This window comes from Schistocerca piceifrons, chromosome 5 (assembly GCF_021461385.2).
Source record: "Schistocerca piceifrons isolate TAMUIC-IGC-003096 chromosome 5, iqSchPice1.1, whole genome shotgun sequence".
Classification (NCBI taxonomy): Eukaryota; Metazoa; Arthropoda; class Insecta; order Orthoptera; family Acrididae; genus Schistocerca; species Schistocerca piceifrons.
The window spans coordinates 92,347,544-92,366,542 of record NC_060142.1 but is presented as its reverse complement, the minus strand read 5'-3'; the positions used below and the strand labels follow the sequence as shown (position 1 = coordinate 92,366,542).

The following is an 18,999-nucleotide window of genomic DNA, read 5'->3' as shown; positions in this document are numbered from 1 at the left end:
GACCCTGTGCTCGGGAAGCGAGAACGCTACCGCGAGACCACAAGCTAGGTTAGTTACGTTTAATTAGTTCTAAGTTCTAGCCGACTGATGACCTCAGAAGTTAAGTCGCATAGTGCTCACAGCCATTTGAACCATTCAGACCAGGGCCTAGCCGTGTTGGAAGATCAAGTTTGGCCAATTGTGTCCACGTACGACAAAATCTACAACCTCATATTTATGCTAGTTGATGCCGTGCCACAGATTGCAACAAGTGTAAGCAAATGGCTGGTTGCGTCACCACAGTCCTCAGACTGCTCAGTGCGTGGCCCTGATCTACACTGTGTGCGTTCTTATTGTAGGTCTAGACAAAGGAGTATGCTAGATGATTTCGAAGTTCGTACCCTGCATGTTGTCACTAATGTACTACAAGCGTTCTTGCTGAAATCGACTAAGGAGATTGGCAAACGATTGAAGAAACTGGTGAAAAATCCTTGCGCCTATGTGGAAACCAGTATGTAGCATTCCGCTGATCACAGTAAAACTTGTTTGAGTAAAATAGATCAGTTGTGTAGGTAAACAGGTACTTGCTGTAGTTGTAGAGCCTCGCATGCTAGTCGGTGCCCTTCGCGTTCTCAGCCCCGCGTGTGTGTTCCTTGTTGCCCGCAGGATGGTGGCGGCGCCGGGGCAGAGCCCGCAGCCCACGACGGCGGCGCCGCCGGACCGCGAGCGCCAGCAGGACGCGTGCCGCGGCTTCGACTTCCTGACGGGTCCGCAGCGGGACATCTGCAGCAGCCGGCGCGGCGTCATGCCCGTGAGTAGCGCCATCTGTAGGGCTTCTGGCCGGGGGGTTGCAAGCTTAGTAACGTGCCGCCAACGTGCTATTACACGCATGGGTTGCCTGCATGCCGGGGCACGGGTTGCGGCGAGGACAACAGCGGGATGCTTTGTCACAATTCCCAGAACCCACAGACTTTGGTCAACACACACAGGCACACGCGCGCGCACACAAACACACACACACACACACACACACACACACACACACACACACATGCGCGCGCACACACACAATTGCTCTCCCAATATATTTCATCGCTTCCTAAGCTGAGTTTTCATCTCCGTCCAGTGGTGATCGAAAGTGAATAGTTGTCCACCTTGCAGGTTCGAACAGACATCATACTACAGTAGTAGATAAAATATCGATATATCGATAATACGCCAATAAAATATCGATACGTGCCAGTCCTTTTGCAATACAGATTTGTCGATGTATCTATATAGAAATGGCAATATCGAATGGCGACATTTTTATTTTATATTTTTTTTCGCAATTTTGATAAATATTTGAAGTTGTTATTTTGAAAATGTAGTAGAAGATACTTTTACTTTCTCTGTGTGAAGGAGCCTTACTACTTGTTGTGCTTTCATCACGTCCCGTCTTTCTCTTCGACTGTGTGAATCAAGTATAGATGGCACAAAGAAGAAGTCCGACTGCACTGGGGAGTGGCGGTGTGATTCCAATAACACGATACCAGTGAGAAGAAATAACATTAGCATCTGCCAAACACTTCATGACTACCATAATTATCACACAAACTCGAAGGTACGACAATATATTAGCTGCACTTCCATTATACAATATTAAGCACAGAACTTGGTTGCATCGCTAACTGCTGACAGTCTTGGTCGGTGGTCTGAACCTTTTGCCACTCATATACAGAAGTACCTACACTTTCTGGCCGAGCGGTTCTAGGCGCTTCAGTCTGGAACCACGCGACCGCTACGGTCGTAGGTTCGAATCCTGCCTCGGGCATGGACGTGTGTGATGTCCTTAGGTTATTTAGGTTTAAGTAGTTCTAAGTTCTAGGGGACTGATGACCTCCGATGTTAAGTCCCATAGTGCTCAGAGCCATTTGAACCTACACGGTCTACTGCACATATCTTGCGACTTGATCCACTGGCACTGACACATGTTTTCTCCGGATGTGTGCTTCTTCAAAGTCAAACTCAGTGACCTGTAAAGCTCTTCGGTCAGATCTTTAAGGCTTATCAGGCATTTTAATAATGTATAATCTTTTATGACCTTGAAACGCCTAACACATAGGTAGCAATGGAAACATATACCATAAACCAGGCTGAGCATGTCCTTCTCTGCAGCAGAATTTTTTCCGCCTTATATACCTGCCTAGGAGCATGTGGTATTGGGAGTTCTGCCCCATCTGTTTCCCGGCTTAATGTGCTCTCTGAAGCATGGTTGTTGGTATCGCCATGAAAGTATGAGCTGCTTTTGGTAATCTCGGAAATTGAGGACAGGACAAGAGGTCAATTTTTTTTTTTTTGGTCATCAGTCTACTGACTGGTTTGATGCGGCCCGCCACGAATTCCTTTCCTGTGCTTCTTCATCTCAGAGTAGCACTTGCAACCTACGTCCTCAATTATTTGCTTGACGTATTCCAATCTCTGTCTTCCTCTACAGTTTTTGCCCTCTACAGCTCCCTCTAGTACCATGGAAGTCATTCCCTCATGTCTTAGGAGATGTCCTATCATCCTGTCCCTTCTCCTTATCAGTGTTTTCCACATATTCCTTTCCTCTCCGATTCTGCGTAGAACCTCCTCATTCCTTACCTTATCAGTCCACCTAATTTTCAACATTCGTGTATAGCACCACATCTCAAATGCTTCGATTCTCTTCTGTTCCGGTTTTCCAACAGTCCATGTTTCACTACCATACAATGCTGTACTCCAGACGTACATCCTCAGAAATTTCTTCCTCAAATTAAGGCCGGTATTTGATATTAGTAGACTTCTCTTGGCCAGAAATGCCTTTTTTGCCATAGCGAGTCTGCTTTTGATGTCCTCCTTGCTCCGTTCGTCATTGGTTATTTTACTGCCTAGGTAGCAGAATTCCTTAACTTCATTGACTTCGTGACCATCAACCCTGATGTTAAGTTTCTCGCTGTTCTCATTCCTACTACTTCTCATTACCTTCGTCTTTCTCCGATTTACTCTCAAACCATACTGTGTACTGTTCATTCCGTTCAGCAGATCATTTAATTCTTCTTCACTTTCACTCAGGATAGCAATGTCATCAGCGAATCGTATCATTGATATCCTTTCACCTTGTATTTTAATTCCACTCCTGAACCTTTCTTTTATTTCCATCATTGCTTTCTCGATGTACAGATTGAAGAGCAGGGGCGAAAGGCTACAGCTTTGTCTTACACCCTTCTTCATACGAGCACTTCGTTCTTGATCGTCCACTCTTCTTATTCCCTCTTGGTTGTTGTACGTATTGTATATGACCCGTCTCTCCCTGTAGCTTACCCCTACTTTTTTCAGAATCTCGAACAGTTTGCACCATTTTATATTGTCGAACGCTTTTTCCAGGTCGACAAATCCTATGAAAGTGTCTTGATTTTTCTTTAGTCTTGCTTCCATTATTAGCCGTAACGTCAGAATTGCCTCTCTCGTCCCTTTACTTTTCCTAAAGCCAAACTGATCGTCACCTAGCGCATTCTCAATTTTCTTTTCCATTCTTCTGTATATTATTCTTGTAAGCAGCTTCGATGCATGAGCTGTTAAACTGATTGTGCGATAATTCTCGCACTTGTCAGCTCTTGCCGTCTTCGGAATTGTGTGGATGATGCTTTTCCGAAAGTCAGATGGTATATCCCCAGACTCATATATTCTACACACCAACGTGAATAGTCGTTTTGTTGCCACTTCCCCCAATGATTTTAGAAATACTGATGGAATGTTATCTATCCCTTCTGCCTTATTTGACCGTAAGTCCTCCAAAGCTCTTTTAAATTCCGATTCTAATACTGGATCCCCTATCTCTTCTAAATTGACTCCTGTTTCTTCTTCTATCACATCGGACAAATCTTCACCCTCATAGAGGCTTTCAATGTATTCTTTCCACCTATCTGCTCTCTCCTCTGCATTTAACAGTGGAATTCCCGTTGCACTCTTAATGTTACCACCGTTGCTTTTAATGTCACCAAAGGTTGTTTTGACTTTCCTGTATGCTGAGTCTGTCCTTCCGACAATCATATCTTTTTCGATGTCTTCACATTTTTCCTGCAGCCACTTCGTCTTAGCTTCCCTGCACTTCCTATTTATTTCATTCCTCAGCGACTTGTATTTCTGTATTCCTGATTTTCCCGAAACACGTTTGTACTTCCTCCTTTGATCAATCAACTGAAGTATTTCTTCTGTTACCCATGGTTTCTTCGCAGCTACCTTCTTAGTACCTATGTTTTCCTTCCCAACTTCTGTGATGGCCCTTTTCAGAGATGTCCATTCCTCTTCAACTGTACTGCCTACTGCGCTATTCCTTATTGCTGTATCTATAGCGTTAGAGAACTTCAAACGTATCTCGTCATTCCTTAGTACTTCCGTATCGCCGGCCGAAGTGGCCGTGCGGTTAAAGGCGCTGCAGTCTGGAACCGCAAGACCGCTACGGTCGCAGGTTCGAATCCTGCCTCGGGCATGGATGTTTGTGATGTCCTTAGGTTAGTTAGGTTTAACTAGTTCTAAGTTCTAGGGGACTAATGACCTCAGCAGTTGAGTCCCATAGTGCTCAGAGCCATTTGAACCATTTTTGAACTTCCGTATCCCACTTCTTTGCGTATTGATTCTTCCTGACTAATGTCTTGAACTTCAGCCTACTCTTCATCACTACTATATTGTGATCTGAGTCTATATCTGCTCCTGGGTACGCCTTACAATCCAGTATCTGATTTCGGAATCTCTGTCTGACCATAATATAATCTAATTGAAATCTTCTCATATCTCCCGGCCTTTTCCAAGTATACCTCCTCCTCTTGTGATTCTTGAACAGGGTATTCGCTATTACTAGCTGAAACTTGTTACAGAACTCAATTAGTCTTTCTCCTCTTTCATTCCTTGTCCCAAGCCCATATTCTCCTGTAACCTTTTCTTCTACTCCTTCCCCTACAACTGCATTCCAGTCGCCCATGACTATTAGATTTTCGTCCCCCTTTATATACTGCATTGCCCTTTCAATATCCTCATACACTTTCTCTATCTGTTCTTCTTCAGCTTGCGACATCGGCATGTATACCTGAACTATCGTTGTCGGTGTTGGTCTGCTGTCGATTCTGATTAGAACAACTCGGTCACTGAACTGTTCACAGTAACACACCCTCTGCCCTACCTTCCTATTCATAACGAATCCTACACCTGTTATACCATTTTCTGCTGCTGTTGATATTACCCGATACTCATCTGACCAGAAATCCTTGTCTTCCTTCCACTTCACTGACCCCTACTATATCTAGATTGAGCCTTTGCATTTCCATTTTCACATTTTCTAGTTTCCCTACCACGTTTAAGCTTCTGACATTCCACGCCCCGACTCGTAGAACGTTATGCTTTCGTTGATTATTCAATCTTTTTTTCATGGTAACCTCCCCCTTGGGAGTCCCCTCCCGGAGATCCGAATGGGGGACTATTCCGGAATCTTTGGAGAGATCATCATGACACTTCTTCAATTACAGGCCACATGTCCTGTGGATACACGTTACGTGTCTTTAATGCAGTGGTTTCCATTGCCTTCTGCATCCTCATGTCGTTGATCATTGCTGATTCTTCCGCCTTTAGGGGCAATTTCCCACCCCTAGGACAAGAGTGCCCTGAACCTCTATCCGCTCCTCCGCCCTCTTTGACAAGGCCGTTGGCAGAATGAGGCTGACTTCTTATGCCGGAAGTCTTCGGCCGCCAATGCTGATTGTTTATCAAAATTTAGGCAGTAGCGGGGATCGAACCCGGGACCGAAGACGTTTTGATTATGAATCAAAAGTCGCTACCTCTAGACCACGGGTCCTTTAAATGATCAGAGATATGCTCGCAATTTGAAATCCACTGAAACTTTATTCTCTTGTCTAACACATGAGTAAGAGGCCTTGTTACCTTTGTCAAATTTTGCACAAACTTTATATAATATTTAGCCGAACCAAAAAATGACTGAAGCTCTTTTTGAGTAGCAGGAGTGGCGATTTCTCACATTGTTAATACAAGCTGTATGTCCGCTCCGACACTGTCCTGGTTGACATGTCCCAAATAGCGCACTACTTTTAATAGATAATGACGCCATTATAAACTAAATGTTAGTTGTCCTGCTTGCTCTTTAGTCATAAAGACTTCTACAAATATATCACATGCTCTTGGATGTCTTTAGAAAATACTATGACATCGTCTAAGTACACCATCCGCTGTTTGGTATCATGTCTTACGATACCTGGTCCAGTCGGTGTTGGAATGTAATCAATGCATTGTTCTATCGAAATGGCATTCGTCGTGTCAGGTTATCCAAGGCTTTGGCAGTGTTTGATGTAGAGTACGAACCTGTGATTATACACTGATTAAAATATTGATAGTCACGACAGAACCTATAAGCCTTACTGCCATTAAAGCTCTTAGTTGGTACAACTACTACCAGCATTTCCCAGGGACTGGTCCTTAAATTATCCTGTCATGGAGTTGCAGGTTTAGAAATTCCTCCATCGTCGATTATAGGTGATGTGGAACCTGGTATGGCTTCCTATACTGCCAACGGTTCGTTCCCAGTGGTAATCCTATGTTACGTTATTGATGTAGCTGGCAGTGGTCTAGCAGGATTAAATAACTCTGTTCTTTTCGTGAAAATGCAACACTTTTCCTCACAACATGACTAAATCAGCTGACTGACCCAGTTTCAAAGACTTTACACTGTTCAGTTCTTCTTTCTCTACCACTTCCAGATTGGCTGTCAGTGTATGACATCATAGCTCCACTACCGTTGGTCCAAAATTACCTACACTGGTGGGCATAACCCAGCTACCAGCAACTACTTGCACGTATGACAAACCAAGGCATATAAAGCACTATGCTATGTCCAGTTCTTCATTTTCTGCCAAAGGTTCAACTATACATAACACATTAATTGATAGATCTACTCCTGCATCCATACAGACTAGATGCCTTGCGCCTTGGTACTTTATCCCATGAGTTGGATATTACGTTTAGTAGGCTTCCACAATGTCTGGCATGTATCTTGTGGCATTACCGTTTCCAAGTGTTCCACTGTAGCTTTTGCCAACCCGAGAAAAGTACTTCCGCACTTGCCCGGAAGTCTTCCTTTTCCACTCAGAAGTTCATCCATGCTAAACTGAGAAAACTACCGCCTCCACCTACACCACTGAATATACGATGAAGTGCGTTCAACTTCTTCGCACCAAATACACCTTTACTTGAAACAGATACATGTTACCCTGTATCCAATGAAAATATATGTTCGTCCTCCAACAAACACGGTTAAGTCTGCCGCTGATTCATCTTTTCTTTTAATACCAGAGTGTTAGCTGTATCCTGCATCCATATTGTGCCTTTGGGAACCAGAGCGGGCATTACCATTCAAAATCTCCAAATGTCTTAACACATACGGCACTTAGGTCCCCTATAATTCCGCTTAATGTGACCAGGTTGAGAAGAACGCTAACATACGATTTCGGCACTAAAGACCATCTTCTTTTCCCATGTCTTGGTCACTGCATCCATCTGTGCTAACACTGTCGCAGCCGTTACGGTTTCGTTTAAGGCTTTTGGGAATTGTAGTCATGTTGTTGTTGTTGTTGTGGTCTTCAGTCCTGAGACTGGTTTGATGCAGCTCTCCATGCTACCATATCCTGTGCAAGCTCCTTCATCTCCCAGTACTTACTACAACCTACATCCTTCTGAATCTGCTTAGAGTATTCATCTCTTGTTCTCCCGCTACGATTTTTACCCTTCACACTGCCCTCCAATGCTAAATTTGTGATCCCTTGATGCCTCAGAACATGTCCTACCAACCGGTCCCTCCTTCTTGTCAAGTTATGCCACGAACTCCTCTTCTCCCCAATTCTATTCAGTACCTCCTCATTAGTTATGTGATCTACCCATCTAATCTTCAGCATCATATCTCGCATGAAATTTCAGCTGGAAAACCCCACAAAAATGCGTCTAGCGCCCTTTTGTTTTGCTTCTTGCGGAATGGCCCTGTTAGCATTGTCGTCATCCGTTAACTCGTAACTGATTTACAGTTTTCTAATTCGATAAAAAAAGCAATCCGCACACTCTCTGTCTTTGTACTATGTCATTGAGGTGCTCACGATAAAAACTGTCTAAAAAGATTGAAACATTAAGCAACTTCTCACGGCACTCAACATATGCCCTAACCCTGTAAACTTTAATCGATCCATACTTACGAGGGAACCTCCACATCGTACCCCCCTCAGATTTAGTTATAAGTTGCACAGTGGATAGGCCTTGAAAAACTGAACACAGATCAATCGAGAAAACAGGAAGAAGTTGTGTGGAACTATGAAAAAAATAAGCAAAATATGCAAACTGAGTAGTCCATGCGCAAGATAGGCAACATCAAGGAAAGGGTGAGCTCAGGACCGCCGTGGTCCCGTGGTTAGCGTGAGCAGCTGCGGAACGAGAGGTCCTTGGTTCAAGTTTTCCTTCAAGTGAAAAGTTTACTTTCTTTATTTTCGCAAAGTTATGATCTGTCCGTTCATTCATTGACGTCTCTGTTCACTGTAATAAGTTTATGTTTTGTCAGTGTTTTGCGACCGCACCGCAAAACTGTGCGATTAGTAGACGAAAGGACGTGCCTCTCCAATGCGAACCGAAAACATTTTATCGCAAGGTCATAGGTCAACCGATTCCTCCACACGAAAACACGTCTTATATATTCTGTACGACACTGGTGACGGCATGTGCGTCACATGCAGGAATATGTTGTCGACCCACCTAACTTGTACACATGGCGAATGGGTAAAAAGATTCTTCTACCTTGCCCGATTTAGGTTTTCTTGTGGATGTGATGATCACTCCCAAAAAAGTGATGAAAACTTAAGAGTTCGTCACATAATCTGCAACAAATGAATGCAACAGTTTAGGTGTAGCGTCCCCATACTACGGCGCAGTTACCTCGCATCGGACGGACGGACAGATAATAATTGTCTGAAAATAAAAAATTAAACTTTTCACTCGAGGTAAGACTTGAACCAAGGACCTCTCGTTCCGCAGCTGCTCACGCTAGCCACGGGACCACGGCACTCCTGATCTCATACTGTCCTTGAAGTTTCCTATCTTGTGCATGGACTACTCAGTTTGTTTATTTTGCTTATTTTTTCATAGTTCCACACAACTTCTTCCTGTTTTCTCGATTGATCTGTGTTCAGTTTTTCAAGGCCTATCCACTGTGCCAACTTATAACTAAATTTGAGCGGGGTTGGATGCGGAGGTTCTCTTGTTAGTAACCATTCCTCATTCCATCCCTCAGTTTTACAGCTGTTAGTAAATGATCTATAAATGGAAAAATATCTTCCCCTGGCCTCCTTACTGATAAGAAATTACTGTTACGCAGATGTAGAGACACGTTAGGAGACCACTGTTCCCTTCTCTTCTTCCCTGCCAGACTATAAAGCTCCTTAAATAATTATAAGTTATTAGCTTGCCTTTGAGCAACCTAATCCAACATGTCACGTTGAATTGCTTCCTGAGCTAAAACCTATTCACCTGATGCCATTTTGATTACTATTATTACTACCATAAGTTCCTCCTCCATAGCTGAGTGTTCAGTGCAGCAGAACATCATGTGAGGGGCCAGGGTTCGATTCCTGGCCTGGCCAGAAAGTTTCTCTGATCGGGGACTGGGTATTGTGTTGTCTTAAACAACATTTCATCTTCATCGACACGCAAGTCGCCGAAGAGGCGTTAACTAAAAAAGACTTGCACCAGGCGACCGGTCTACCTGGTGGGACGCCCTAGCCGCAGGCACACTACCAAAAGAACAAAGTAAGAATATTACTGAGTTCAAAGGAAGAAGAAGTAAATAATCATACACGAACACACAGTCCCTTACGTCGACACTAAAGTGTTTTTCTTCTGTTGCTGCAGACATAGAACTACCATTTCAACCTGCAAAAAATGGTTCAAATGGCTCTAAGCACTATGGGACTTTACGTCTGAGGTCATCAGTCCCCTAGACTTAAAACTACTTAAACCTAACTAACCTAAGGACATCACACACATCCATGCCCGAGGCAGGATTCGAACCTGCGACTGTAAGAATTCACCTTTAGACAGTGTATCCTTGTAATTGTTTACTTTAAATTCTGATTGCAGTGTTATCTTTTCACGCCCTTACGGCGAGTATGCACTATACGATTAATGTGTGCGGCGAAAATGATGTTGTTCCTGGTTGCAGGCAGTCGGCGTGGGCATGAAGACTGCTCTGGAGGAGTGCCAGTTCCAGTTTCGCATGAGCAGGTGGAACTGCTCTACCGTGCCCGGCAGCGGCACGCTTTTCGGCAACGTCATGACCATCAGTAAGTCTTACAATTACCGTACATGTAGACTTTGTGATAATGATGCTGCAGACCTCGCACCCATTCTGTATCCACCACTGAACAGGGAGAGTAGCTCTAAATTTGTTCTGCAACTATGCTCCGTTCACCACCATCGCACCATAATTACATGCTCACCTTCAAAGCGTGCTGTATACAAACTAATTTGATTTCTTGAAAAAGTAATGTATTGTACTGTAGCTTCACACCTTTGTAAAAATAAAGTTTTAACAAAATGTCAGTTTGGTTTGCAGAAAGGTTTTGCAACGGAAAACGCTATATATACTTTCACTAATGAAATATTAAATGCTCTGAGTAACCGGAACTCACCCGTTGGGATTTTTTGTGATCTCTCAAAGGCTTTTGATTATGTAAATGATGGAATACTTCTAGATAAGCTCAAGTACTGTGTTATGAATGAGACAGCGCTCAATTGATTTAAATCATACCTAACTGGAAGAGTGCAGAAAGTTGAAATAAGCAGTTCACATAATATGCAAAAAACTGGTGATTTCTCAAACTGGGGAACAATCAAGAATGGGGTGCCGCAAGGTTCGGTCTTGGGTCCTCTGCTGTTCTTAATATATACACTCCTGGAAATGGAAAAAAGAACACATTGACACCGGTGTGTCAGACCCACCATACTTGCTCCGGACACTGCGAGAGGGCTGTACAAGCAATCACACGCACGGCACAGCGGACACACCAGGAACCGCGGTGTTGGCCGTCGAATGGCGCTAGCTGCGCAGCATTTGTGCACCGCCGCCGTCAGTGTCAGCCAGTTTGCCGTGGCATACGGAGCTCCATTGCAGTCTTTAACACTGGTAGCATGCCGCGACAGCGTGGACGTGAACCGTATGTGCAGTTGACGGACTTTGAGCGAGGGCGTATAGTGGGCATGCGGGAGGCCGGGTGGACGTACCGCCGAATTGCTCAACACGCGGGGCGTGAGGTCTCCACAGTACATCGATGTTGTCGCCAGTGGTCGGCGCAAGGTGCACGTGCCCATCGACCAGGGACCGGACCGCAGCGACGCACGGATGCACGCCAAGACCGTAGGATCCTACGCAGTGCCGTAGGGGACCGCACCACCACTTCCCAGCAAATTAGGGACACTGTTGCTCCTGGGGTATCGGCGAGGACCATTCGCAACCGTCTCCATGAAGCTGGGCTACGGTCCCGCACACCGTTAGGCCGTCTTCCGCTCACGCCCCAACATCGTGCAGCCCGCCTTCAGTGGTGTCGCGACAGGCGTGAATGGAGGGACGAATGGAGACGTGTCGTCTTCAGCGATGAGAGTCGCTTCTGCCTTGGTGCCAATGATGGTCGTATGCGTGTTTGGCGCCGTGCAGGTGAGCGCCACAATCAGGACTGCATACGACCGAGGCACACAGGCCCAACACCCGGCATCATGGTGTGGGGAGCGATCTCCTACACTGGCCGTACACCACTGGTGATCGTCGAGGGGACACTGAATAGTGCACGGTACATCCAAACCGTCATCGAACCCATCGTTCTACCATTCCTAGACCGGCAAGGGAACTTGCTGTTCCAACAGGACAATGCACGTCCGCATGTATCCCGTGCCACCCAACGTGCTCTAGAAGGTGTAAGTCAACTACCCTGGCCAGCAAGATCTCCGGATCTGTCCCCCATTGAGCATGTTTGGGACTGGATGAAGCGTCGTCTCACGCGGTCTGCACGTCCAGCACGAACGCTGGTCCAACTGAGGCGGCAGGTGGAAATGGCATGGCAAGCCGTTCCACAGGACTACATCCAGCATCTCTACGATCGTCTCCATGGGAGAATAGCAGCCTGCATTGCTGCGAAAGGTGGATATACACTGTACTAGTGCCGACATTGTGCATGCTCTGTTGCCTGTGTCTATGTGCCTGTGGTTCTGTCAGTGTGATCATGTGATGTATCTGACCCCAGGAATGTGTCAATAAAGTTTCCCCTTCCTGGGACAATGAATTCACGGTGTTCTTATTTCAATTTCCAGGAGTGTATTAATGACTTGCCATTCTTTATTCACGAAGATGTAAAGCTGGTACTTTTTGCCGATGATACAAGTATAGCTATCACACCCAACAGACAAGAATTAACTGATGAAATTGTAAACGATGTTTTTCAGTAAATCCGTAAGTGCTTCTCTGCCAATGGGCTCTCATTAAACTTTGACAAAACACAGTAGATACAGTTCCACACAGTAAATGGAACGACACCATTAATAAATATAGACTTCGATCAGGAATCGGTAGCTAAGGTAGATCATACAAAATTTCTAGGTGTATGCATTGATGAGGGGTTGAGCTGGAAAAAACACACTGAAGATCTGCTGAAACGTTTGAGTTCACCTACTTATGCTATGAGGGTCATTGCAAATTTTGGCGATATACATCTGAGTAAATTAGCTTACCACGCCTATTTTCATTCTCTGCTTTCGTATGGCATCATATTCTGGGGTAACTTATCATTGAGTAAAAGAGTGTTCATTGCACAAAAGTTTGTAATCGGAATAATTGCTGGAGCTCATCCGAGATCATCCTGCAGACACTTATTTAAAGAGCTAGGGATCTTCACTGTAGCCTCACTATATATATATATATATATATATATATATATATATATATATATATATATATATATATATATATATATATATACTTATGAATTTTTTATTAACAATCCGAACGAATTCAAGAGTAATAGCAGTGTACATGGCTACAACACTAGGAGAAAGGATGATGTTCACTACTCAACGTTAAATCTAACTTTGTCTCAGAAGGGGGTAAATTATGCTGCCACCAAAGTCTTTGGTCACTTACCTAATAGCATCAAAAGTCTGACAGGTAGGCATATAGCATTTAAAAGGAAATTAAAAGAATTTCTGAATGGCAACTCCTTCTACTCATTAGGTGAATTTTTGGATATGGTAAGTGGGTAATATCCGCATCCCGCACCAAAAAAAAAAAAAAAAAAAAAAAAAAAAAAATTGTCATGTAAATATTAAGTGTCATGTAATATTTTGTGTAATGTAATATCTTGTATGGACATCTTCTATTAACATGACATGTTCCACATCAGTACTAACAAGGGAACCTCCCCAACGCACCCCCCTCAGATTCAGTTATAAGTTGGCACAGTGGATAGGCCTTGAAAAACTGAACACACATCAATCGAGAAAACAGGAAGAAGTTGTGTGGAACTATGAGAAAATGAGCAAAATATATAAACTGAGTACTCCATGCGGAAGATCAAGGATAATATAACCTCCCGAGCGTCGTGGTCCCGTGCTTACTGTGAACAGCTGCGGAACGAGAGGTCCTTGGTTCAAGTCTTCCCCCCAGGAAAAAGTTTAATTTTTATTTTCAGTTTATGTGACAAACTATTATGTTTTCATCAGTTTTTTGGGAGTGATTATCACATCCACAAGAAAACCTAAATCGGGCAAGGTAGAAGAATCTTTTTACCCATTCGCCAAGTGTACAAGTTAGGTGGGTCGACAACAAATTCCTGTCATGTGACGCACATGCCGTCACCAGTGTCGTATAGAATATATCAGACGTGTTTTTCTGTGGAGGACTCGGTTGATCTATGACCTTGCGATCAAATGTTTTCGGTTCCCATTGGAGAGGCACGTCCTTTCGTCTACTAATCGCACGGTTTCGCGGTGCGGTCTCAAAACACAGACACTAAACTTATTACAATGAACAGTGACGTCAGTGAACGAACGGAAAGATCATAACTTCGCGAAAATAAAGAAAGTAAAATTTTCACTCTAGGGAAGACTTGAACCAAGGACCTCTCGCTCCGTAGCTGGTCACGCTAACCACGGGACGACGGCGACAATGCACTTACACTGTCCTTGATGTTGCACATGGAGTACTCAGTTTGTATATTTTGCTTATTTTTTCATAGTTCAACATAACTTCTTCCTGTTTTCTCGATTGATCTGTGTTCAGTTTTTCAAGGCCTATCCACTGTGCCAACTTATAACTAAATCTGTGGGGGATGCGATGGGGAGGTTCCCTTGTAAGTGTCGTATTCATGATCTATGGAAAAAGTACTTAAAAAAATTCTACTCCCACTGGGCTGCTTGATTAGAGACTAGTCAATAAATAAATTGTGTTATAAAACACCTTCTTAACTGACACGTGAACAGGTTGGACAAAATAAAACTGTCGCAGAAAACGTTCCAATCACCTTGAACATGCACCCCAACTTACATTGTCCTTACTGGGGAAAACGGTGTAAGTTGAGTTGCCTCTCTTAAAGTGCATGAATTATTTTTGGGGCCTGTTTTATTTTGCCCAACCTGTATTCCTTTTTAAAGTTCTGTGTATTCACCTTCAGGTCTCCTGTCATGGAGTTACAGTCTGCAGACCTTTTTAGCATTCTGTGAAGGAACAAAGTTGTTCAGATGATCATATGTGACAAGTTAAAAACTTGCTGTGGTGTCACCGCCAGACACCATACTTGCTAGGTGGTAGCCTTTAAATCGGCCGCGGTCCATTAGTATACGTCGGACCCGCGTGTCGCCACTATCAGTGATTGCAGACCGAGCGGCGCCACTCGGCAGGTCTAGAGAGACGTCCTAGCACTCGCCCCAGTTGTACAGCAGACTTTGCTAGCGATGGTTCACTGACAAATTACTCTCTCATTTGCCGAGACGATAGTTAGCATAGCCTTCAGCTACGTCATTTGCTACGACCTAGCAAGGCGCCATTATCATTTGCTATTTATCTTGTGATACATGTACCGTCAGTCCGATGATCACCAATTATGAATTAAAGTTAAGTATTCCAGTAGTTACTTACGTTCTTTGCTACTATAAATTCCCTTACCTGTTCTAGACCTCACGCGAGCCTGCGTGAGCTTAAAAGCGTGCCCTTTCGGCTACCTCACAGTGGCTTGGCTGTCTTGCCAAGTCACAACACTTGCCAAGATTCAAACCCTCATCCCCAACTTTCACGGGCAGTGCGCTACCATCCGATCTCACCTCCCAAAGATTCTCATAGTGTGAGCTCGCCACAAGTTTCTCTCCTTTCACATACAATCATAGCAGCACGCACTCTTCATTGTCACTGTTATCGTTGACTTCCCTAGTGAGAGTGATGCTAGTCTATCCTGTGCGATTTTTTCCATCTCTGCTTAACTACAGCAACGTACATCCATTTGAATCTCTATTCAAACCGTGATCTCCCTCTACAGTTTTAACCCCTCCACATTACCCTCCATTACCGAATTCACAATTGCGCGGTGCCTCAGGACGTGTCCTCCCACCCGAGCCTTTCAGTCAGCCACGTTGTGCCACAAAATTTCATTTCTCCCAATTCGTTTCACTACTTGTTTATTAATTATCCGATCTACCTATCCAATCATCAGCATTCGCCTGTAGCGCCACATTTCAAAAGCTTCTGTTCATTTCTTGTCTCTGCTGTTTGCTGTTCACGTTGCACTGATGCTGGTCCTCGCTACACCGGAGTATATTTAAAATACACTGTCGTCGCTACTTAATATGACGGAAGTCGGTCATCAGAGCGAATGCTTTGGCGATTACCATCTCTGTGTCAGCGCAGACGGCACCTAACTGTCTCCATTTGCGCTGGAGGTGTGGGACGTATCAGGAGCTTACTTATGTTTGCAACAGCAAAGCAGAACCCAAAATTTCTGTTGTGGTTGGCAGGAGAGCCAACACCGTGTTACTAGAGGAGGCCGAAAGGCACACGTTTTAGCTCACGCAGGCTGGCGTGAGGTCTGGAACAGGACAAGGAAATTAGAATTTAGAAAAAACGGACGTAACTGGTGGAACACTCAACTTTAATCCATTAATGATGAACGTCGGTCTTGACGGTACATGATTCACAATATCAATAGTAACTGATAATGGCGCCTTGCTAGGTCGTAGCAAATGACGTAGCTGAAGGCTATGCTAAACTATCGTCTCTGCAAATGAGAGCGTAATTTGTCAGTGAACCATCGCTAGCAAAGTCGGCTGTACAACGGGGGCGAGTGCTAGGAAGTCTCTCTAGACCTGCCGTGTGGCGGCGCTCGGTCTGCAATCACTGATAGTGGCGACACGCGGGTCCGACGTATACTAACGGACCACGGCCGATTTAAAGGCTACCACCTAGCAAGTGTGGTGTCTGGTGGTGACACCACAATTTCTATACAAAAAAAAGCCTAATGTGTTCTCGTCCCAGCAGAGAGGTAGCACGTAGAGCTGAAGTCCGCTGCTCTTGCTGTAAGACTGTGGTGGAACTACTAATATAAAAAACAGAAAACTGATCACAGAAATTGAGCGGTAAAAAAACGTGCGCCTACGAGTCATACGTTTTATTGCGAGTCATCCTAATTATTGACAAATATTAATCCTTGCTCATTGTTAAACATGGTAGAAAATATATAAATGTTTCACAATAAAATTACGTTTCCTAAGCACAGTTTTAGTCTGCCGCGCTCACAGAAATGCGATCTTGGCCGCACAGCATTTCGTAGTATTAGGCGCTTACTTTCCAGCTAAAGGCTATACTGTGTGGTGCGGTAACTAAAAGCTGTATTGTTCGGCCCTTCTGCTAAGAGCTGAACTGTCTGCTGCTAAGAGCTGAACTGTCTGGCATCAATCGCTTTGCTAGGCGGTCAATCGGTACGAAACCGATGGCGCTCGAAGTTCTTGGGCTCTTTCTCATTACTCAAATATTCCTCAAAAATTGACACTAAAACAAAGTTTAGACTCTGTTGTGATAGCTTAGTATTAAGAGGTTCTCCCCTATTATTACAAACAGTGATAATTGTACTTTCGCTATAATTAATAAATGATGCACTGGTCCAAGGCTAATCCTTCCATCTTCTATCACAGCAGCATATCAGATCACTAGAGCACTCTTTTTCAGTTGGTGCAATTTCTTACGATTTATCACGATATATCCATTTGTAGTAGAGTCTGTTTTTATACCTAACTCTATTTTATGACCTCTGTGTCAGCTAATGCATCGTCGCTCAACTGAGATGTGAAATGTGGGAATAAAGTTTGTGGCTCCCGTAGCCAGAAATGTTACGCATCCCCTCCTATGTGAGATTTCTAAAATTTGAATGTTCTCGTAGATATATGACATTTCAGAAATAAGTTATTCTTAGTGCCTTTTGGATGAGAATGTAAAAAGCAGAGACTTCTCAGTAGTAGTGCTATCATATTAAACTTCGATTCCCAAATGATTCCCACGATTAAATTTTACAAACATTGAATTCAATAAGCAAAATAAGACAACATTAATTTCCAGTTCCAAGACAGCTAATCAGTATTTACCAAAGAAACAGATATTACTAGTTAATTAGCTAATATATCACGACATTGTTGATGCTGCAGGCCAAATTACTCACTTAGTTCACCTAATCAATCATTAGTAGATGAAATTATTCCTTATTTAATTACACTTTTAAGTATAATGACAAACATAAAGTTCACTACTGGCCATTAAAATTACTACACCACGAAGAGGACGAGCTACAGACGCGAAATTTAACCGACAGGTAGAAGATTCTGTGATATGCAAATGATTAGCTTTTCAGAGCATTCGCACAAGGTTGGCTCCGGTGGCGACACCTACAACGTGCTGACATAAGGAAAGTTTCAGACCGTACCATTACGTTTCCGACTTTGATAAAGGTCGGATGTAGCCTATCGCGATTGCGGTTTATCTTATTGCGACATTGCTGCTCGCGTTGGTCGAGATCCAATGTCTGTTAGCAGAATATGGAATCGGTGGGTTCAGGAGGGTAATATGGAACGCCGTGCTTGATCCCAACGGCCTCGTATCACTAGCAGTCGAGATGACAGGCATCTTATCCGCATGGCTGTAACGGGTCGTGCAGCCACGTCTCAATCCCTGACCAACAGATGGGGACGTTTGCAAGACAACAACCATCTGCACGAACAGTTCGACGACGTTTGCAGCAGCACGGACTATCAGCTACGAGACCATGGCTGCGGTTACCCTTGACGCTGCATCACAGACAGGAGCGCCTGCGTTGGTGTACTCAACGACGAAACTGGTTGCACGAATGGCAAAACGTCATTTTTTCGGATGAATTCAGGTTCTGTTTACAGTATCATGATGATCGCATCCGTGTTTGGCGACATCGCGGTGAACGCACACTGGAACCGTGTATTCGTCATAGCCATACTGGCATATCATCCGGCGTGATGGTATGAGGTGCCATTGGTTACACGTCTCGGTCACCTCTTGTTCGCATAGACGGCACTTTGAACATTGGACGTTACATTTCATATGTGTTACGGCCCGTGGCTCTACCCTTCATTCGATCACTGCGAAGCCCTACATTTCAGCAGGATAATTCACGACCGCATGTTGTAGGTCCTGTACGGGCCTTTCTGGATACAGAAAATGTTCGACTGCTGCCTTGGCCAGCACATTCTCCAGATGTCTCATCAACTGAAAACGTCTGGTCAATGGTGGCCGAGCAACTGGTTCGTCACAATAAGCCAGTCACTACTGTCGATAAACTGTGGTATCGTGTTGAAGCTGCATGGGCAGCTGTACCTGTACACGCCATCCAAGCTGTGTTTGACTCAATGCCCAGGTGTATGAAGGCCGTTATT

General features: G+C 44.2%; 1 protein-coding gene across 1 annotated transcript in view; it reads left to right on the top strand.

The window, feature by feature from the left end:
* The first annotated feature begins 646 nt into the window (after positions 1–646).
* LOC124798759 (protein Wnt-1-like) overlaps positions 647–18,999 on the top strand; it is a 55,781-nt gene continuing 37,428 nt past the window's right edge. The window contains exons 1-2 of the mRNA XM_047262287.1: positions 647–790; positions 10,238–10,358. Of these exons, the coding sequence (XP_047118243.1) occupies positions 647–790; positions 10,238–10,358 (265 nt within the window). The remainder of the gene's footprint in view (positions 791–10,237; positions 10,359–18,999) is intronic.